The sequence below is a fragment of the Varanus komodoensis genome, unplaced genomic scaffold (assembly GCF_004798865.1).
Source record: "Varanus komodoensis strain SLA01 unplaced genomic scaffold, ASM479886v1 scaffold76, whole genome shotgun sequence".
NCBI lineage: Eukaryota > Metazoa > Chordata > Lepidosauria > Squamata > Varanidae > Varanus > Varanus komodoensis.
In genome coordinates this window covers 2,605,645-2,627,586 of record NW_025336429.1, presented here as the reverse complement: position 1 = coordinate 2,627,586, position 21,942 = coordinate 2,605,645, and the positions used below count along the sequence as shown (strand labels likewise).

General features: G+C 48.1%; 1 protein-coding gene and 1 long non-coding RNA gene across 3 annotated transcripts; one reads left to right on the top strand and one right to left on the bottom strand.

Annotated features, from left to right (window-relative positions):
* Positions 1–379: 379 nt before the first annotated feature.
* LOC123035099 (zinc finger protein OZF-like) lies at positions 380–12,172 on the top strand. Of its 2 annotated transcripts, XM_044452974.1 has the most exons (7): positions 380–482; positions 4,349–4,512; positions 5,193–5,290; positions 6,038–6,160; positions 7,073–7,168; positions 8,262–8,390; positions 10,884–12,172. In XM_044452974.1, exons 2-7 carry the CDS (start codon positions 4,475–4,477, stop codon positions 12,170–12,172), a joined length of 1,773 nt encoding a protein of 590 aa, XP_044308909.1. In that variant the 5' UTR covers positions 380–482; positions 4,349–4,474. The 2 variants fall into 2 exon arrangements, with proteins under 2 accessions (XP_044308909.1, XP_044308910.1); XM_044452975.1 differs by lacking the exons at positions 380–482; positions 4,349–4,512 and adding an exon at positions 4,529–4,581.
* On the bottom strand, positions 11,920–21,934 carry LOC123035110. The gene is made up of 3 exons (XR_006416891.1): positions 21,833–21,934; positions 12,168–12,284; positions 11,920–12,031 (listed from the first exon to the last, which is right to left on the bottom strand). It is a non-coding gene; the product is annotated as an uncharacterized LOC123035110 (long non-coding RNA).
* Between the last annotated feature and the right edge of the window lie 8 nt (positions 21,935–21,942).

Genomic DNA, 21,942 nt, shown 5'->3' with positions numbered 1-21,942 from the left:
CCTTGACCATTGCAGCTGGGGATGATGGGGGCTGTCATCTGAAACACTGGGGGAAGGGGCTCCAGGTTGCTTACTCTGCCATGGAAATCCAGACACCCCTAAGAAAGATTCAAGGCTAGCCTTTTCCCCAGCGGCTTTTGATGTGCAAGAGAAGGTTTTGTACACAGTAGAATTCAGGAATTAGACACACCCCCTCCTGCTACACACCCCTTCAAACTTCTTCATACCTTTGCAACCTGAACTACAGCAATCCCTAGCAGAGCCAGCATCTCCGAGCAAGGCATTCGGTTCTTTAACAGTTAAAACAACAGCAGATCAGAGATTCCTAGAGCAGAAGGGAAAATGGCAAAGAGGGGAATGCCTTTTCCTGTCCCGCCCCACTGGGAAAGGCGAAAAGGGGCGCATGAGAAGTCTTCTCTCTCTCTCTCTCTCTTTCCCTCTCCCTCTCCTGGACGGGTTGTTGCTGCTGCAGTGAGTGACGGGTAAGTGGAAAAGGGGGCACAATGTGGGTCAAGGTAGGGATGTGATTTCATGGGGCAGAAAAGTGGGGTGCCTCCCATAGAATCTCAGAAATGCGCCCCAGGTTAGGGGGTGCCAGTTACATCAGGAGTTCCTAACCTGGTGCTGTTCAGGAGGAAAGCCGGGCTATGTTAAATTTTTGCAAGCAAAGAGTTCTTTGCAGGTAAAAAGATGCTTTCATCCTCCATCCATTTCCTTCTCCCCTCTGATGCCAGGTGAGTATCTTTGGTCATTCTTGGCGGAATCACAGAGGTGTCTTTCGATTCCCTCCAAAATCAGGCCTTCCTTCTCCGAGCAGATTCTGCAGTTGCAAAAGGAATAAAAACGCGACAACACGAACAATGCCGAAGAATTTCCAGAAGAGTTAGTCTGTTGCTAGTAAAAGCAGCAGAGAACCTCACAGCACCTCAAAGGCCAAACACATCTAGGGAGTAACCCCCTGCATTTTTGGAAAGGAAGACCGAACAGCAGAAGACGGACTAAATCCCTAAAGGAAGCCACAGCCTTGAGCTTAGAAGAGCTAAGCGAGGCTGTCAAGGATACGACATTGTGGAGTCAGAGTCCCCATAAGTCCATATATGCCCTCCTGCCCCTTGAGATCAGCAACAGATGCCCTTCTCAGGGAACCCTCCATGAAAGATATTAGGAGACGGAGTACCCGGAGGAGGGCCTTCTCTGCGGTGGCTCCCCGACTGTGGAATGCGCTCCCCAGAGAGGTCCGCCTGGCGCCGTCGTTGATTTGCTTTTCGGCGCCAGGCCAAGACCTTTTTATTGAAACGTTATTTTAATTGATTGTTAATTTATTTATTGGTTTTATTTATTGCCTGGATGTATCCAATTTTTATATTTTTGTATTGTTATTTATTTGTTGAAAGCCGCCCCGAGGCTTATGCGAATGGGGCGGCATACAAGTTTCCCCAAATAAATAAATAAATAAATAAGTCAGAGTCCTCCTTGATGGCACATCACAACAATGGTTGCACGTTGTGCAGAAAAAGATCTTACAACCGCAAAAAGCTTGTAGAGCTTCGCCGGCATCTAAACACTCACAGGACTGCATCCTTATTCTGGCATGAATTTATTTATTTATTTTTATTTATTTTTCGATTTATATCCTGCCTTTTTTCCTACAAAGGGCTCAAGGCCGCTTACATCATTCTCCTCCTCCATCTTAACCCCACAACAACAACCCTGTGAGGCAGGTTGGGCTGAGAGTCTGTGACTGGCCCAAAGTCTCCCATTTGGCTCCATGGTATGAACAAGGGATAAAACCCAGATGCCTTGAGTCCCAGGTCAGGACCCTTAACCACTATACTGGACTGTCTCTCACTTATAATGCAATATTCAGCATTCACCGGCTTCTTTAGTAAACAGCTTCATTGAGATCCTATCAGTGTGCTTTTTTCCCCCCTCCGATTTATATCCTGCCTTTTTCCTACAAAGGGCTCAAGGCAGCTTACATCATTCCCCTCCTCCATCTTATCCCCACAACAACAACCCTGTGAGGTAGGTTGGGCTGAGAGTCTGTGACTGGCCCAGAGTCACCCAGTTGGCTCCTGGCCGAGCGGGGACTCGAACCCGGATCGCCTGAGTCCCAGTCCCATGCTCTTCACCACGACACCACACTGACATGGATGCTGCCCCTTTTCAGATGCAGCTGAATAGCAGATTTCTGAGCAAGAGGGGCGGACATAGAAATATAAACGGTGCTGCCAGAAGAGTCTGAATGCAAAATGTTACGGGCAGCAAGTTGCTAGTCTTTATTTGCGTTACAAGAATAGCGTATGGTAAAAGGCAACAAGCTGCACAAGGACAGGCAGGCAGGCAGGCAGACATATTTAAAATATTATATTTATTTATTTAGATTTATCTCCCTCGCCGTTAGCCAGAAAAGCTCTCTTTCTACTCGAGTAGAGTTTGGGTAATTCCTCAAACCTATGGAACGTGCTCCCTGGAGAGGTCCGCCTGGCGCCGTCCTTATTTGTTTTTCGGCGCCAGGCCAAGACCTTTTTATTTAAACGCTATTTTAACTGTTAATGGTCTATTTGTTGGTTTAAATTGGCCAGGCTGGATCCACTATTTTATTTCATTTCATTTTATTTTTTCGATTTTATTTATTTGATGAACTTTTTGTATTTTATAAGGTATTTTATATGGGATTTTAATGATTGTAAGCCGCCCCGAGGCTCATGCGATGCGGCAGCATGTAAGTTGTTTAAATAAATAAATAATGCCAGTAGCTTCTACAAAGGTATTAAGCAGAGAAAGCAAAACTGTGGCCCTTGAGATTTTCATTCATTAATTCATTTATGATATTTGTATGCCGGTTAAATGTAATAAAATCACTAAGTGGTGCTCAGGCAAAACTGTGATCACACTGAAGGCCAGGGTGGAGTGGTGGTGAAGAGTGTGGGATTTGGGCTCAGGGGATCCGGGTTCAAGTCCCTGCTCAGCCATGGAGCAAACTGGGTGACTTTGGGCCAGTCACAGACCCTCAGCCCAACCTACCTCACAGGGTTGTTGTTGTGGGGAGAAGATTGAGAGCAGCAAGAGGAAATTGGCTTTTTATTGCTTTGCAATAAAAAGGTGGGATATAAATCGAATAAATGAATAAGTTTAAAATGCAATCAAAATACAGTGTTAAAATGATATTGGATCTAAGAATACAGAGCAATACATGAGCAATTTGAAAACGGAGCAGTGTGATGACTTTAATTATCAGCCGAGGGGGAGCAGGTGGGTTTGCATGCTAGTGACCTCCAGTCCTCCCCAGCCTGGTGTCCTCCAAGTGTTTTGAAGTTCAGCTCCCTTAAGCTCCCCGCACCCAAAGCCAGCATGGGCAACGGTGAGGAATGCTTGGAACTGTTGCCCAAAGACAGCCTGGGATTTCAGCAGCTGTCAGACAGATTTGTGCATTTCTTCATATCCATGAGGACCAGTAACTTAAATAAGTAAATGCTCAGATTTTTAGGAATCATTTTTCTATCCCCAGTAGCATATCCTGCTCCCTGCCCCTGTCAACATTTCTCCTTGTGGGCTATTCCTACTGATGCAGAAGGATCGGAAATGAACTGAAATTAAATTATAGTAAATGGGAAGAAATGTGGCAACCCTAATTATGCAGTAGAGGGATGGGGGAAAGGCCCAGTGTTTTGGATTCCAGCATGGGTTGGGAGTCTTCTGAATGCTCCTACCAGTGATGATAAAAACCCAGATCTTCTAGATCACCTTTCACCAAGCCCCCCCCGCACCTTTCTCTCTCTCCTTCCACCAATCCAATGCTCTAGTATTATTTCTGCACTGCATCTATTTCCTGTCTTTTTTCCCTCTTGTGAAGAACCAGAGTGGCCTACATAGCTCCCTTTTATCCTGACAACAACAACCCTGTAATGTAGGCTGGGCTTACAGGCCCAAAGTCATCCAGTGAGCGTCATGGCTGACTGAGGACTTGAACCCGGGTCTCCTGGGTCCCCACTTCAACACGTGAGGTAGCACACCACACCGGCCGTCTGTGCCAAGATGGGGGCAAACTGCCAGCCTCCAGATCTTGTGCAGACTCCAATTCCCATCAGCCCCACCCCGTCTGGCCAATGCTCACATATGCTGGGGCTGCCTAGCCTGCCACAAGCTGCTGTTTTGGGCAACAGCTCCCAGCATCACTCACCACGGGCCATGCTGGTTTGGGTGGGGGGAGCTCATGGGAGTTGAACTCCAGAACACCTGGAGGACACCCGGTTGAGGAAGACTGGGATTTGCCAACAGGCAAACCCACTTGAACCCCCTCGGCCGAGAATTAAAGTTATCACACTGCTCTGCTTCCTTCTCCCAGAGCTTGGTGGAGTTTGAGGAGGTGGACAGATCTTGGATAAATGTTGTGACTGCACTTGGATTCTGGCCACCTTCTGTGAGAACAGACAGGATTGAGTCGGAAAAGGTGCCGAGAAGGACAACGGAAATGATCAGTGGGATGGAGCAGCTGCCCTGGAGAAGCAGGTACAACACCCGGGACTGTTCAGCTTAGCAAATAGGAGAGAAGGGGAGACACGATGGAGGTTTTTTAAGGTATTTATTTTATTTTATTTTATTTTATATTTTATTTTATTTTATTTTAATTTAATTTAATTTAATTTTAATTTATTTATTTATTATAGATAGATAGATAGATAGATAGATAGATAGATAGATAGATAGATAGAAAATTTCTATGCCGCCCCATTCATCGAAGCCTCAAGGCGGCTTACGAATAATGTCTGGCGTGGAGAAAGTGGAGAGAGGCTTTTTTGTTCCTCTCCCGTAACACTCGGTCCCAAAGGGGTCACCCCATGAAGCTGATGGGTGGCAGGTTTGGGACAGATAAAAGGACGTCCTTCACCACAGAGCATCCGCTTAAACTATGGAACGTGCTGCCACGGGAAGCGGTGATGGCCACCAGTCTGGGTGGCTTTAAGGAGGGAGTGGGGAGGCCATCTGGGGCTACTAGCCCTGCTGGCCGCATTCTCCCTCCTTTCCCAGGGATGGCGGCGCGCTCTAGTGGCTGAGGAGCTGGGCGGGCAGAGGCCTCGCACCCTCCTGCTGGGGGGAACCTGGGGGTTGGCCACCGTGGTGTGCAGAGCGCTGGACTGGACCAGCCTGGGGTCAAATTCAGCGGAGCTGTTCTCATGTTCCTCTCACAGTCTTGCAAGGTGGCCAGATCTCACTGAGGGGGGCGAGGCCAAAGAGGTCTCTATCCAGGAGCTCGTGCCAGAGACTCACAAGATGGTGACTTCTCCAGGTAAGGACTTTTGGCTGCTGCAGCATTTTTACTAAAATTCTGTTCTCAAATAACGATGCGCCGTATAACTCTGACGGAGCCAAGCTCAAGGAACCAAGCTTCGATTTGGATGCCAGGAAGTACTTCCTGACAGTCAGGACCCTGAGGGTGTGGAATGGGCTTCCATGAGAGGTCGTTGAGGCCCCATCGGTGAGGGTGTTCAAGGATAGGCTGGACATGCACATGGTGGGCATGTCGTGAGTGGAGCCGGCTGGAGCCGGGGGTCAGACTAGATGGCCCGGGAGATCCCTTCTGACTCGCTCTGTTTCTATATTCCCCCAAATGGCCCCATTATGTAAACAGGGCAGGCGGGATTAAAAGGAAGAGGCTGCTGCTGCAGGTCCTGGCCAGGGAGACACCTGATGGTCAGGTGTAGTAGGCACGAAGCCTGGAAGGGGCTTAGCCTCCCCCCAATCTGCCCCCCCCCCCGAAAAGACCTGCCTAGTCCAATAGGTGACAACCAGACCATTTCTTGCAAAGCAGAATCCTCCCGCCAGGCACTCCCCCGGTTTTTTTGCTCCTATTGTTCAATCAGCAGTTTTTCCTTTTGTACGAATGGGAATTTTCCTTCTTATTTATTTATTTATTTATTAAAACATTTCTATGCCGCCCCTTGCCAAGGCCTCGGGGCGGCTTACAACATTGAACATTGAAACTTCTTTTGGAGATGGCACTCTTTTTTCAAGATGCTCTACATCTCTCCCAAAGGCAGTGGGCCTGTGAAAGAGATCAAGGTGGAACTTATTCCAGAAGAAGTCCCAGTGTCGGAAAAAGAACAGAAGACTGTACTGGAAAGCAGCCAAGAGAGTATTTCTCACCCAACCGACACAGGTGCTGAGTGGAAGTGATCGGTGGTACTGCTGTGGTGGGGAAGGAACCGGGATTTCCCTTCTGATGGTTTTGTGGCAGGATTGAGGCCTGAATTCTGGAGAAACTCAAGCTTGGAGAAATCCAGTTTTTCTCTTCTGTGGTTCTCCTAATGAAAGGATTATCCCCAGATCTGGTACCAGGGGTTGGAAAGGCCAGACAGCTGCCAAGGCCCATGGGCTTGGCGTGGCCCATCTCGGCCAGCCTCTAAGAGCATCCACACAACACCCCAATCAGTTATCTAGCGAGGCCTCCCAGAGAGGTGGCCAGGGTCAAAAACCCTGGCTCAGAAAAGCCTTTCCTCTGAGCCAGGCATTGTGAGACCCAGAAAGGTGAGAATATTTACTACTAATAGTAAGATCTGCTTTGCTTCTCTTCCAAACGGAGCATGATGGTTCCACTTGTGCCCCTGGCAGTGGAGCCGTGATTCTAGTTACGACCACTTATTGTAGTTTATTTCTTCTTTCCACTTTGAGATCGCCCTGTAACCCAAGTCCTTTGGACAGTATACAAGTAACCCCCCTCCCACAGAATTGCTATAAATCCATATTAAAATATTGCAAGATAAAATGCACAAACTCACGTTAGGAATGGTGGTAAGGACAGTGCAGAGCATACTAATCAACATGAAAACGCCGGCCAAGAAGAGAGCCATGCAAGGATGTAAAAGCACCAAAATTGTGCTAAATGCCCTTATGGAAGAATCACTGACATTGCCAGAAAAACCAATTTGGAGCACAGGATGAAGGCTCCCACCTAAGTCTTCAAAAAATGGTAGCTGGCACGATGGGAAAGGAATCCCAGGCTGGGACGTTGTGGAAGTTAAGTGGCAGGAATGATTGACATCTCAGATGGCTTCCTGTCTCTGTTTTTAAGGGTATTTGAGTTCCAGACCTGATGTCATCTCCCGATTGGAAGAAGATGCAAAGTATCACTTTGTCCAGGGCATCACAGAAAATAGCAGGCCAGCAGGTAAATGATGACCTCTATGACGGGGCCTCTACCTTGGAATAAGCTGCTTTGCAGATCGCCTTATTTTCCCACATTTCTTTTCCCTTTACACACACAAAAACTGCGTCAGCCAGTTTTATCTTTTCTGGCTTCACCCCTTCAGGACCTTCCAGGAGCGTGGCTCTGAATTCCGCTCCAGAACTTGAAAGGGAAGGAGCCCTTAAGCTTCTTTCTTACATTTCTCTACCTCTCTCTTTCTGCTGGTGGGAATTCTGGGTCTGTAACCCCCCTGCTGGTTATCTCAAATTAGCGCTTTTCCATTTCTCCAGCTTAGAATTTTCTTTTGTCAATGAATGCGTGTGCTCCAAAATGCCGTCTTTGGCAGGCCTGCTCGGCTCTTGGAAACTCAGAGGCTGTGGCCTCCTTTATGGAGCAGACCCATCTCAGATTACCCACCTCGTATTAATTCCTTTTTGTTCGTATTACATGGGTCTCCCACCTTTCTTCCTCTTGCAAAGAACCCAAGGCAGCTTACAAAGATCTCCTACTATCCGTTTTCTCCCCATAACCACAACCCTGTGAGGTAGCCTTGGCTGAGTGTTTGACTGGACTAGCACCTTGATCTCCCAAGCCCCAGTCCAGCTCTCACCACTACACACCGGTGCCTTCCCCTTCTTCTTCTGCCTCCGATATTCCTAGCATTACAGTCCTCTCCAGTGAGTCTTGCCTTCTCATGATTATTATTATTATTATAACATTTCTATGCCGCCCCTTGCCGAAGCCTCGGGGCGGCTTACAACACAATAAAATACATTGAAATACAATAGAACATAATAAATTACCATTAAATACAAAAATACAAAAAATACATTGAGTTACAAACATAATAATATAAAATTAAAATTATCAGTATAAAGCAAGTAAATAAATAATATAGGAGGAGAAAAGAGAAGGAAGAAGAAGTTGCCCTGGCCAGATCATATATTTTAACAATTAAAATGATGTTTAAATAAAATGATGTGTCCAGAGTTTTTTTTTTTAATCTACCTTCCAAAAAATAAACATGTTTTTAAGATTCTCTTTCTGTACCTGTTTGCCCTTCCCTTACCTGAAGATGGTGGAAGAGTGAGAGAGACGGAAGTGGGACATTTTCAGCAGGAAATCTCTGCATCCAAAAAAGAGGACAAGGTGCTGCTCGGAACATGCCAGAATGTGCTCTTCCTAACGGCCGTGGGTGACCAGGGTGAGTGAGGATTGCGCGGACATCACGGGGAACCCCGAAGAATATTCAGGGAAACCAGCTCACGCGCCAAATGACACAGCAGTTGTGTCTGTACTTAAGCAACCTCCACGTTGCTGGATTTTGGTTTGGAGCAGGGAAATCAGGTGCAGTTGGTAGCTGCCATGATACTATACTTACTTGTTGTAAGCCGCCCCGAGGCTTCGGCGAATGGGGCGGCATAAAAATGTTTTAATAAATAAATAAATAAAATACCAAAAATTATGATGATGATGATGAAATCAACATTCAAGCCTGATTCTTCACCACCAGCCTTAAAAGGACCCAGTGAATGACTGGGTTTGCACAACCGGGCAACCCAATGTTGGTTGCCTACCACCAGGGGTGTGGTGTTGTGTGGGCCCAGACTGATTCCTGCAGTGTGTCAATGAGCCATCCTGATACACACGGGTTATTCTGTCTGTCAGATGACCCCTTCATGGGTAGCAGGAATTAACCAGTTTCTTGGGCACAAAAGCAAGCAGTACCTGAGAACAGCTGGGCCGCTGCCCTCACTGCAGTAATCGTGAGCCATTTTTCACTTTGGCCTCTTTTCCGAGATCCTAAAAGCTGGCTTGACACAGGGAGCTTTTGTGATCCCTGGTTTGGCAGCTGCTGACAGCTCCTTCAGAGTGCCCCAGTGGTGCCTTGGAGAGGCTGTCAGTGGCTGGGAGATCATTTAAAGCAAAAAAAATAAATAAAAAAATTAGCACACAGGAATGTGGGTTGGTCTTTATTTCTATATATTCGTGCATAGCCAAAATGCTGCACTCACATAACTACATACCTCTGAAGTTTTATTTATTTATTTATTGAGCATTTGTATGCCGCCCCTTCGCAAAAAGCCTTGGGGCGGCTTACAAGCAAATAAACAAATGTAGAATAAACCTTAAAAAACCCGGATACATCTCGGCAGAACTATAAAAACCAATAAATAAAGACAGAATTAACAGTTAAAATATCGTTTAAATAAAAAGGTCTTGAAGTGCAGCTAACTGCCCAGAAAGCGAACCTATTTGCACACATTTTGTACATGATGTGTATGAGGGCGACGAGGATGACCATGATGATGTGATTTAAATCGGTCTGCCATCGACGGGCCCTCCAGGTGCCGCTTGGGCACTTTGAAGGGGCTTTCAGTGGCTGTCCAAATGGGGGTCACGAGAGCCTGGGGTTGAGCTGGGTTTTCTGACTGCCAGGAAAAATAAAGAGGGAAACAGATCGCCATCCCAACAGGGAGGAGGAGACAAAACAGCCCTGCCACAGAGCACTCCGGGATGCCTGTTGGAAGGACCAAGGGGGAGGCAGGAGAGGAGAGGGCGAATAGCCCGGAGTGAGTGGGCAGAGCGAGGGCTGCTTGGCCGACTAGCGCCTCAACCCACTGCGGCTGGTTGCCGGGCTGCATTAGTACGATGTGCAAACACGCTCATTTGCTCGCTCCATTCCCAACATCCCACCCAGTCTTAAAACTGGCCCAGTCCTTCCTACGTCAGTCCTTGGCACGCTCAAGATGAGCTGGACTACAACCCCCGTTCTAGTTGAGGAGACCTGTAGGCCGACACGTCCAGGGGGGACTGTGCTCTGGTGTCTGAGCTGCCCAGAAATCCTGGCTGTTGGGCCTCCTGCTGGACCAGGCCCTGTGGCGAGACGCACGGCAGATTCTGCCCCGAGTTCTGTCCACCTGCTCCAGCACCGGCAAAAGGATAACAAAAATGTGCATTTCTGCAAGACTGCAGATTCTCATTTCTGTTTGTGATGTGTCAGTCCGCCCATTCCCTTGCAGCGCTTTCCTGTTAACAAATTATCAGAATTATAATCAAGAGGGCTTGGGCTTGGGCTTGGGCTTGGGCTTGGGCTTGGGCTTGCTTCATTCATTCATTCATTCATTCATTCATTCATTCATATAAAGCCCAATAGCCAAGGTTCTCTGGGTGGTTAGCAAAAATGAAATTTATTTTATTTTTATTTACGTATATTTATAGGCCGCCTATAATTGCCGAGGCCTTCCTAAATTAAACAAAGTTAAAAAGACATGTGCACAACAATTAAATTAAAAGAAAAAATCCATAATTGTAATTGCTCTTATTCAGCACAGAAGCATAGCAGCAGTTCAGAAATACAATGGGATATATAAAGTTAGATGGTTAAAAAGCCAGGAAAATAAAAAGGGTAGATAAATAACCCCTCCTTCCCCCAACAGATACCTGTCCATCCCGCACATCTGTCCCCTAACTCTAAGAAACAGCCAAATAGATGCTTCCCAAGCAGGGCATGGCCTTCTCATGGTTGTCCTGACAGTCAAAGATATACTGGCTTTCTATACAGAGGTCCCATTCTTAACTCTTATGGCTCTTGTCATGCAAGCACACCCTGACGTAATCAAATCCTCTGGAATAAAAGAACAGTCTTGCTAGTTCAGACTTCAGTTCCATCTAATATCTAATTTGTTTCCACTAGTGGCCAGTATGGTACCTCTAGGAAGTCCACAGTCAACTTTCAGCTGGCATGCAAGACTTTCCTCCCATCTGAGGATTCACACAGGGGACTCGATATACCAGTGCTTGGAATGTGGAAAGATCTTCAGTCAGCGTAACTCCTTCACTGCGCATCAAAGAACTCACACGGGGGAGAAACCATACAAATGCTTACTGTGTGGAAAGAGATTTGGTCAGAGACCACACCTTACTTTACATCAGAGAATCCACACTGGAGAGAAGCCATATCAGTGTTCAGCGTGTAGGAGGAGTTTTTCTCACAGACCACACCTTACTTCACATCAAAGAACCCACACAGGAGAAACACCCTATGAATGCTTGGAGTGTGGAAAAAGTTTCAGGAGGCGAGATACACTTACTTTGCATCAAAGAATCCACACAGGAGAGAAACCATATAAATGCTTAGAGTGTGGAAAGAGCTTCATTAGGAGAACAAGCTTTACTTTGCATCAAAGAATGCACACAGGTGAGAAACTGTATACATGCTTGGAATGTAGAAAAAGCTTCAGTCGGCGTTACTCCCTGACTTTGCATCAAAGAATTCACACCGGGGAGAAACCATATGCATGCTTGGAGTGTGGAAAGAGCTTCCGTCAGCGTGACTCCCTTACTTTGCATCAAAGAATTCACACAGGGGAGACGCCCTATAAATGTTTGGAATGTGGAAAGAGTTTCAGTTGTAATAAAACCTTAATTTCACATCAGATAATTCATACAGGGGAGAAACCATATAAATGCTTGGAGTGTGGAAAGAACTTTCTTTATAGCAGAAGCCTCACTTTGCACCAAAGGAAACATACAGGAGAGAAACCATATAAATGCTTGGAGTGTAGAAAGAGCTTTTATGACAATGGAACCCTTACTTCACATCAGAGGATCCACACAGGAGAGAAGCCATATACATGCTCCGAATGTGGAATGAGGTTTTCTCACAGTGGATCCCTTACTTTACACCGAAGAATTCACACAGGAGAGAAGCCATATACGTGTCCGGAGTGTGGCAAGAGCTTTTCTCAGAGCGGCTCTCTAACTTCTCATCGAAGAATCCACACAGGAGAGAAGCCGTATAAGTGCACAGAGTGTGGCAAGAGCTTCAGGTTCTGCAATTACCTAGTTTCCCACCATAAAATACACAGAGGAGAAAAACCATATAAATGCTTTGAGTGCGGAAAAAGTTTCATTGAGAGCCGTTATCTTATACGGCATCAGAATACCCATATGAAAGAGGATCACTATATATGCTTACCCTAACAATGAAGCTTTGCTCAGCACCGTTTCACACAATCCCCATGGATGGAGCCTGCAGAATAACTGGGAAACTTTGGTGCAACTCCAAAATTGTCCTCCGTTATGCAAGACCTCCCTGAAAAAGAATCAAAATTACGTAAATGTGCCATGCCGACTTCTTGCAATGCTTTTCCCATTTCAGAAAGTGCCACCTCCACCTGCAGCTCTAATACTTCATGGTCGGAGGGAAAGGAATAAGGCCTTTTCTGTGTTTGTACACCATGCTTAGATGCTCAGTCCCCAGGGTAGGATAGTAGTTGACAGTTTAATGCAGCGTTGAAGAGTAGGAGAATGATCTATGTTTGCCCCGCTTTCTGGGCTATTTGATATTGTCCCCAGCTTTTTAAATAGTTTAGTCAATTTCTTGAAGGGTGGGTGGTTTTTTAGGCCAAGTTTTGAACCTTTGCTTGTTTGGTGTTTGCTTTTCATGGATTGAAGACCGCTCGCCTTTTAATCCATTAGCTCCTTTGAGCCTCTTTTCTGGCATCCTTAAAAGCTATTGTCAAAACCATCGCTCAATAAATATGATCTAGACAAGGAGAAGCTGTTGACAAGTTGGAGGATCCCTCCAAGGCTTAAGCTTCTGGACATTGTGAATGCTACTGCGAAGCAAAGCTGTGTCCACACAGAAGGGAATGTAGGAAATTCCATGTGATGGGAATTCTGGGCCTCACCGTACAATCTGGGATCGCAGGTACGGGGCTTTGGGCTCCCTGGGTATTGCTGCTAGGTGAAAGGTGCTCTTCTCCATCCCTGCAGGCCAAATTGTGCCTGCACGGCCCCTGCCCCAACCCCCTTCCCCGACCTCTGATGGCCTCCTGCTTCCACGGCCTTTCTGCACTTTTTCCTCCCAACCCTAAAGGTAAACATGCCCCCTAAAGCTTATTGATCCAGAACATTAAGTATGCTGGTAGCTTGGACCCAACTTCTTGCTTTTGGCTCTGCTCAGCCCGGAAATGTGTGCCGGCCTGCAGAACTTTCTTGGAATTCGGTTCTGCTCTCCAGTCGCAAGACATTCAGCACTTCTGTGCAGAGGTTTCTAGCTGAGCCACCTCTCTGCCAAGCTCGTCCGCTGTGTGCAGAGAGGTCTTTGCAGGGGGGGACACTCAGCTGCAGCCTGAACTGGGGTGGCCCCGCAGCCCACGGTGTATTATTGATTATTAATTGTTATTTAAAATTAGTTATTTAGAACAGTGGTTCTCAACCTTTCCTTCAACAAGTACAGTGGTACCTCGGCTCACGAACTTATTTATTTATTTATTTATTTATTTATTTATTTATTTTTTTAATTTATATCCTGCCTTTTTCCTACAAAGGGCTCAAGGCAGCTTACATCCTCCTCCTCCTCCATCTTATCCCACAACAACAACCCTGTGAGGTAGGCTGGGCTGAGAGCCTGTGACTGGCCCAAAGTCACCCAGTTGGCTCCATGGCTGAGCGGGGACTAGAACCCGGATCACCTGAGTCCCAGTCCCATGCTCTTAACCGCTACGCCACACAGGACTCTGGCCGTGACCCAAATTGGTCATGAGCCAAGTTAAATTTCCCCATAAGGTTCAATGTAAATAAGGTTAATCCATTCTGTAACCATTTTTTAAATCAGAAAAATGTGAAGCAAAGTGACAACAACAGAGATCGCGGCCATCTTTCCCCGCACCCCGCACCCCGAGCACAAGCACGGCCATCTCCCCGCCCCCCCTCCCAGCATGTCTGAGATCGCACCCGTCATCCCAGCACACTGGGGGATGCGGGGGGAGAGACGGGCATGATCGCAGGCCCACTGTGGGGAGGGAGAGACGGGCGCAAACCGTGCGCTGGGGGTGGGGAGATGGCCGCGATCGCAGTTCTGTTCATGCAGGGAAGGTGTGCCTGATCAGAGGCATGCTCCTGCAGGAAAGACAGGCAGGGCAATCTCGGCCATCTCCCCCGCAGCTCTGCTGTGCTGCTCCCGTCTTTCCTGCAGCAGTGCGCCTCTGATCAGGCACGCCTTCCCCGCATGAAAGCAACTGGGATTGTGGCCACCTCCCCACTCTGGGGGGGAGGAGATGACTGCGATCTTGGTCGCCACCCAAAGCGGAGCTCGCGACTCAAGTCAAAATTTTTCAGAAATTTTTGTTCGTGACCTGATTTGTTCGTGAACCAAAGCGTTCGTGAGCCAAGGTACCACTGTATCCCCTTTAAATACCTCGTGTGACTGCGGACCACCAAGACTTAACTCAAGATTTGAAGCACTAGACTGCGTCAAATATTTATAAAGCCCGTTTATACCTGTGATTGTTTTTAATAAAGGCAATAGGTTAAAAAAGCTAAGTTTTACAAAACAAGCCTGGGAAATTCAGACTTTGTTCTAATTCCCATTCCCTCTTGGTTTCTTTTGTTCATTCAGATTTAACAGCAAAAAACCGTATCATTTCTTCAAGCCTTCGCAGACCCTGTGACAACGTCAGTGGACTACAGGTTGAGAACCACTGATTTAGAATATTACATGCTAAACAGCAGCTCAGGGAAGCCTGCAGTCAACCAGCACCCCGAGGTCCCTTGCACAAGTGCTGCTCTCCAGCCACTTGTCACCTAACCTGTACTTATGACACCTATTCCTATGCTCCAAGTGCAAGACTTTGCACTTATCCACATTGAACGCCATCCTGTTGCGTCCTGCCTGCTTCCATAGTCTGCCCAGATCCTTTTGGATCTGGAGTACCTGCTCCTCAGTTGTGGCCACTGCTCCAGCTTTAGTGTCGTCTGTGAATTTGATCAGCAGACTGTTCACCCCTTCTTCCATGTCATTAATGAAAAGATTAAACAGGATCGGCCCCAGGACAGAGCCGTGAGGGACCCCGCTTGTCACTGGCCGCCATGCCAATGATTCCCCACTAATGCTTACCCTCTGCTTTCGGTCATTCAACCCTGCCCTAATCCATTGGACAGTGCATTGGTCTATCCCAAAACTCCTCAGTTTCTCCACCAGGATATCATGGGGCACTTTGTCAAAGGCCTTGCTGAAATCCAGGTATACCACATCCACTGCATCCCCTCCATCTAGCCATCTCGAAACCTGTCATAGAATTCCACAAGGTTTGTCTGGCAGGACCTGTTTTGTGGAAGCCGTGTTGTGTGGCTGCCAGCCTCCCTTCCCTATCTAGCATCACTAGATCTCTCTCTATTATGAGCCTTTCCATTGTTTTTCCTACAATGGACGTAAGGCTAACAGGTCTGTAATTCCCCATGTCCCTTCTGCTACCCTTTTTGAAAATTGGGACCACTGATGCCACCCTCCAGTCCTCTGGAACTTCACCCATTCTCCACAAGGCCTCAAAAATGGAAGCCAGGGGGTGTGAGAGAACCCCTGCCAACACTCTTAAGTACTCTCAGGTGTAACCCGTCAGGGCCTGGCATCTTTGTAATGTCCAATGCCCTGAGGAACCCCTCAACTTCAAGGGGGGGTGACTCTAATCTGTGCCCCTAAGTCCCCAGCCTCATCTAAACTTCTATCCGGATATGCCCCGTCCTGCTTTGGGGAGAACACAGAGGCAAAATAGTCATTTAGCATCTGTGCCTGTTCCCTCCTATCAGTCACTGGATCTCCTTCCTCCTTATTTAGTGGTCCCACCACTTGTCTCCCCTTCCTCTTCCTATTTACATGCTGAAAGAAGCCCTTTTCGTTGCTCTTGATATTCTTGGCAAGTCTCAGCTCGTAATCAGCCTTAGCCTTGCGAAGAATCCTTCTGCAACGGGCCTCCTCCTCCCTGTATACCCTTTTGTCTATTAGCCCCAGTACCCATTTCCTACGGAGGTTCCTCTTTCGTCTAATCCCTCTAACCACCTCCTTTCGCATCCATGGCGGCACTCTCCTCCACCTCCCCACCTTACTGACTAGAGGTATCGTCAAGGCTTGCGCCTCCAAAACCTCCCTTTTGAGTGCTATCCACCCCTCCTCAACTCGCTTACCTTCCAGTAACCTATCCCAGGAGACTCTCCCCAGTCTGGCCTTCAGTTGGCCAAAGTTTGCCCTCTTGAAGTCCCAGCTTCTAGTGCTCGACCTGCTGCATGTCCCCAGTCCCCTGATCTCAAAGCAAAGGATGGAGTGATCACTCGCATCCAGAGCTCCCCTAATCTGTACTTCATCTGCCAGCTCCTCCCTATTGGTCAAGACCAAGTCAAGGATGTTTTACCTCCCTCGTCGCCTCTTGGACCCTCTGTGTAAAAAACCCTCCCTCTATAGCTTCTAGGAAGCGACGTGACCTGGCTGTCACCGCCGAGTGAGTCTCCCAACTAACAACCGGGAGACTGAAATCTCCCATAATTACTGTGTCTCTCCCCTGAGATATCCTTAGAATCAGGACATCATCCAGGGTCTCAAGTTGACCTGGAGGGCAATAACATACCCCCACTGTCAGGTCTCTTTCCCTGTCAAAACCCCTAAGTTTCACCCAGACTGCCTCTACCGAATCCCCATCTGTGCTGCATTCTATCTCGCTGCATCCTATCCCTTCCCTGACGTATAAAGCCTCACCCCCACCCCTTTCCCTTCCTGTCCTTTCTAAAAAGGTGATACCCTTCTATGTTCACATTCCAGACTTGCCTTTCATCCCACCATGTTTCTGTGATTCCCACCAGGTCATACCCTCCTATTCCCAGGAGACCTTCAAGCTCTTTCTGCTTATTACCCATGCTCCTAGCATTGGTGTACATGCACCTCAACTCCTTCCCACCGCTTCCTTTCCTTGGAGTTCCCAGCCTCCTCCTTCCTCCCATCCTCCCTGATACCTGGCCCCTCTCTGTAGGAGTCCTGTCAGTCCCTGCAGTACCTCTAAAACTCTGCTCCCAGAGCCCTGATCCTCTCCCCACACTTGTCCAGTGCAGACACGTTTCTGGGGGGCCTGAACCCCACCCCCCGGCTCAGTTTAAAGTCTTCCAAACAAAGCTCGCTAGAGCATCTCCAAAGGACCTTTTCCCCATCGTCGTGAGGTGTAACCCGTCCCTTGCCAGAAGTCCATTGGCAAGACAACGAGTGCCGTGGTCGAGGAACCCGAAGCGTTCCTTCTGGCACCACACCCTAAGCCAGTTGTTCACCTCGAAGACCCTCCTGTCCCTTCCTGGCCCAAATCCCAGGACAGGTAAGATTGACGAGAAGGCCACTTGGGCCTTCAGCTCCCTTAGTTTCTTCCCCAAGGCCTCAAAGTCCCTGGTGATCCCAACCACACCCTGCCTGGCCACATCGTTTGTGCCCACATGGATCACCAGGCGTGGCTGGTGACCCCCGGAGCGAACAAGACGCTCCACTCTGTCCTTCACATGCCGGATGTGTGTGCCCGGCAGGCAGCAAACCTCCCTTGTCTCCAGGTTGGGGCAGCACACCCCTGCCTCGGTGCCCCTCAGCAGGGAGTCCCCAACAACAATCACCCGCCGCCATGTCTTCCTGGTGGTGGTGGGCGGCCGTGCCCTGGCCCTCACCTCTCCTGCAGTGGCCCCCTTGCCGCCTGACGTCCCAGGCTGGGGGTCCTGCTGGTCCCCGAGGCCTCATCAGCCTCAGCCTCCCCAAGTGGAGAGAACCTGTTTCCCAGCTCCAGATTGGTGCCAGGAGAAGGAGGAGGCCATGCTGGCCTCCCCCTCCTGTGGGTGACATACCTCCATGTCTCCCCGGCTGCTCCTCCCGTGGCCCCTCCCTCAACCCTCTGTCCAGAGGGGGGCTGCTCCCGGGGGGCCTGGAGAGCTCTCTCGGCCCTCAGGCACCTCACCTCTTCTAGCAGGGTCACCATCTTGCACCAAGGGCAAGTGTATCCCTGCCTCTCCTGGGGGAGAAGGGCGAACATGTCGCAGCTCTCGCAGCGGACAGCAACACCCGGGACTCCCGCCAAGGCCATCTCCTGGTCTGCCATCGGGATCCCTTCCGAGACCTTACCTTGGTCCCCTGCCTTGTTTGTCCTGCAGTTCCTCTCACCCGCCCACTTCTCCCAGACAAAAACCCAGTTGTGCACACACACAAGGATAAAATAAACTTAAATTTATAAAATAAACTTAAATTTAAACAGGAGGAAAAGCAAAGCACAGCACCAAAACAAACAAACAAAGGAAAACAGAGCAAAAAAAAACAAAAAACTCTGCATCCCAGGGAAGGGAGTCCCTGGACAGCCCAGGCCACAGCTAAGGGATGCAGACAAGGGATGACGCCAAGAGGCCAGAGCCAAAAGGGCTGGCAGTGGCGGAGTGCGGCCTCATCAGTCCCTCAGGCCGGTGGCCCCGCCCCCTGCTCCCTCCTGGCCACTCTAGCCTCTCTGGCCCCGCCCCCTTCCTCTCCGCTGCTCCTGGCCCTCTGCTCCCCTGCCCAGCTCCTGCCTTGCCTTGCCTTTGCCAGTCCCCTGGCCACTCAGCGCTCTCTCCCAGCCGGTGCCCCTGCTGCTCTGCCAAGAGGCCAGAGCCAAAAGGGCTGGCAGTGGCTGAGCGCGGCCTCATCGGTCCTGTGCTTCAGCCACCAGCTTGATTTGAGCCAGGACCCGCCTGTTGTCTTTCTGTCAGTCCAGGGTATTTCCAAAATTCTCCCCTGCCACCATGTTCCAACACATCCCCTTGCCTGCATTTTGAAAGCAGCGGCTTTTCCGAGGAAACCACAGGGCAGTGGCAGCTTTTGATTTCCTTTGGCCAGGTATGCACAATCACCTTGGATCAAACATGCCTCATGCAGATGCTTGGAGGCTGGGCTGCTTGGAGAGAGGCTCCTTTCCGGGCGGCTTCTGGTCTGGATGCATCAGGAGCTTGCAGCAATTTCAGGAGCAGATCCCCAGAGGAAGGTTAGCAAGGATGCCAGCCAAGTGGTGTATCCACTCTGCATTTTGGACTGACCTTTGAAGGGCCTCTCCCTGCTCTCAATCTCACCCACACAAATAGCTTTAGCAGCAGAGAGAGCTCCTTTCAAGTTCAGACTGACCCCAGAGGGCCACTCCGCCCCACTGACAATAGGCCCTATCAGCCACTGCAGCATTCCCCACTCCTCCTTCAGGCCTGCTGAGCCCGGTGAGGACTGGGGCTCATAGCCTGCAGTGTGTTGCCTTTCAGCCTCACCCCTCCATACCCCCTGCTGTTTGGGCTTCTTTCATTATTATTATTATTATTATTATTATTATTAGAACATTTCTATGCCGCCCCTTGCCGAAGCCTCGGGGCGGCTTACAACACAATAAAATACAATAAAATACAAAAATAACAATATAAAATTAAAATTAACAATATAAAATAAATAAAATATATAAAATATAAAAGAAGTCACCCTGGCCAGATAAATAAGCAAATATTGTTAACAATTAAAGTGATGTTTAAATAAAAAGGTCTTCACCTGGCGCCGAAAAACCAGTAACGACGGTGCCAGGTGGACCTCTTTGGGGAGTGAATTCCATAGGTTGGGCGCCACCGCAGAGAAAGCCCTCCTCCAAGTACCTACCCTCCTAATTTCTTTCAGGGAGGGTTCCCGAAGAAGGGACTCTCCTGCAGATCTCAAGGGGCGGTCGGGCATATATGGATGTAAGCGCTCCTTCAGGTAACCAGGACCCAAGCCGTTTAGGGCTTATAGGTCATAACTAACACCTTGAATTGGGCCCAGGCTTCAATGGGAAGCCAGTGAAGCTGATGGAGGACTGGAGTCACGTGAACATAACGCCCCGTCAGCAACCTGGCAGCTCTATTTTGAACCAATTGAAGTATCCGGACCATCTTCAAGGGAAGCCCCACATAAAGCGCGTTACAGAAGTCAAGGCGGGAAGTCACCAGCGCGTGTGTCACCGTCGCCAGGCAGTCGTACTCCAGGTAGGGGCGCAGCTGATTAATCAGCCGAAGCTGAAGGAAAGTGCTCCTCGCCACCGCTGTCACCTGAGCTTCCAATGAAAGCTCCGGGTCGAGGAGCACTCCCAGGCTGCGAACCTTGTCCCTAAGAGGGAGTGCAACCCCATTCAGGACCAGGTCAAATCCACCCTCTCCGAAGCCCGATCCGTCAACCAACAGGACCTCCGTCTTGTCTGGACTGTCTGGATTCATCAGGACAATCCAGCAGTTTTCCATGGCTGAGCATCTAGATTAGGAAAACTGGGAGTCATAATAACTTTTTAAATAAAAAAAAAATGCATAGGATTCTGCCCTAAAGCATATATTTTTGAAACATTCATTTTCAAACCATATATAGCTACTCAGGAACAAGTCCCATGGCGTTCCATGTGATTTCTTCCTAGGTGAATGGAGGATCCCTGCCTTGTCTCGTCAAATGAGAAGGCAGGTAGATTGTAACTGGTTGCTGAAGAAAAAAACAATTGAAGTCCTCCAATTCTCCAACGGAAGAGGGTCAGGGATGCAAAGCCACCCAGGAGATCTGCTGCCAATTCTAAACTGCAAACATCATTTCCTGACACCCATCAATTTCAGGAACTTTTTTTAGACAACTATTCTGCCACCTGGCTCTGAGTTCAAAAGGAAAGAAAAATGAGATTTTGTTTTGGTCCCTATTGGGTCAATTGCGTCATTTGTTTTATTTATTACAAAATATGTATGAGTTGACATTTTGCCCCAAAAAGGAACTTGCAAGGAAAGTAGAATGTAGTCTATTTCGAGAACACAAAGGCCTGCAATTCCCAGCATGCACCAGTCAGCTCATGGGGAGTCATAAACTTTTTTTCTCTGTGAACATATGTAGGATTGTGCTATAATTCCAAATCTTTAAAAACATATAACAGGTTAAGAATCAGAGGGTAAAAAAATATAACTAATTAAGAATGAGAGCGGGAATGACATGCAATAGATGGTAACTTTAGAGTTTTAAAAATTAATATCATAAAGAATCAGAGAAAAAACAATACAGTGGTGCTTTGAACTTTGAATGTCCTTAAGTTTGAATGTTCCAGAGTTTGAATGCTAAAATCTAGAGAAGATTGTTCCAAAGGCTGAAAGGTACTCCTAAGTTTGAACTGCAGGCGCGGTGAAAAAAAATGCTTCAGTGCCTTTTCGATCCTTTCTCAGAGTCTCTTTTATTGTTCTGAGTGCCAAAATGGGTTTTGTTTAGAGTCTGGAAACAGATTCACTTTCCATTATTTATAATGGGGATCATTGCTTCAGACTTGGAACAATTCAGAGTTAAAGCGGCCTCCTGAATGAACTCATATTGAAGTACAATGCACCACTTTATTATAACTACTAGGTGAAGAACTGTGGGGGGGGGAGATCTATCATTTCACAAAGGAAGGAAACTATATATATATATATATATATATATATATAAAAAAAACTGAAAACAGAGAACAAAGTTCACTGTTAAAAGCATCCCAGCGTCCCACAGAACAAAAACATAAATCTAAACAAAGAAAAACTCTCTAAACAGTGTTGAGTGGCATTAACAGAGTTGGGAGTGGGGTGGTGGGAGATCCCGGTTCAAGTCCCCACTTAGCCATGAAGTTGCCTGCGTGTCCTTAGGCCAGTCTTGCACTCCCAGCTGAACCTACCTCACAGGGTCGATGTTTTAAAGACAGAAGGGAGCTATGTGAGTCCCCTTGGGTTTAGGAAACAAGGCAAGATATATGCTCAAAATAATAATGATAAAAACAATAGCCTGCCTAGGAAGCTCTCGGGCTAGGCATAACTTTCCCCAACCTGGCTGAGTCCAGACGTTTGGCACGTCGCCTTCCAGCATTTCTGCTACTGGCCCGGCTGGCAGGGGATGATGGGGCCCGAACCCAGAACATCTGGAGGCCGCCACGTTG

What these genes read in the sequence shown, in the direction of transcription:
- LOC123035099 (XM_044452974.1), top strand. Translation starts at nt 4,475, where the DNA reads ATGATCAGTGGGATGGAGCAGCTGCCCTGGAGAAGCAG. An exon ending in TTCTCACCCAACCGACACAG is followed by an intron (nt 6,161 to 7,072) that starts GTGCTGAGTGGA and finishes TCTGTTTTTAAG; the next exon opens with GGTATTTGAGTTCCAGACCT. An exon ending in AGAAAATAGCAGGCCAGCAG is followed by an intron (nt 7,169 to 8,261) that starts GTAAATGATGAC and finishes CCTTACCTGAAG; the next exon opens with ATGGTGGAAGAGTGAGAGAG.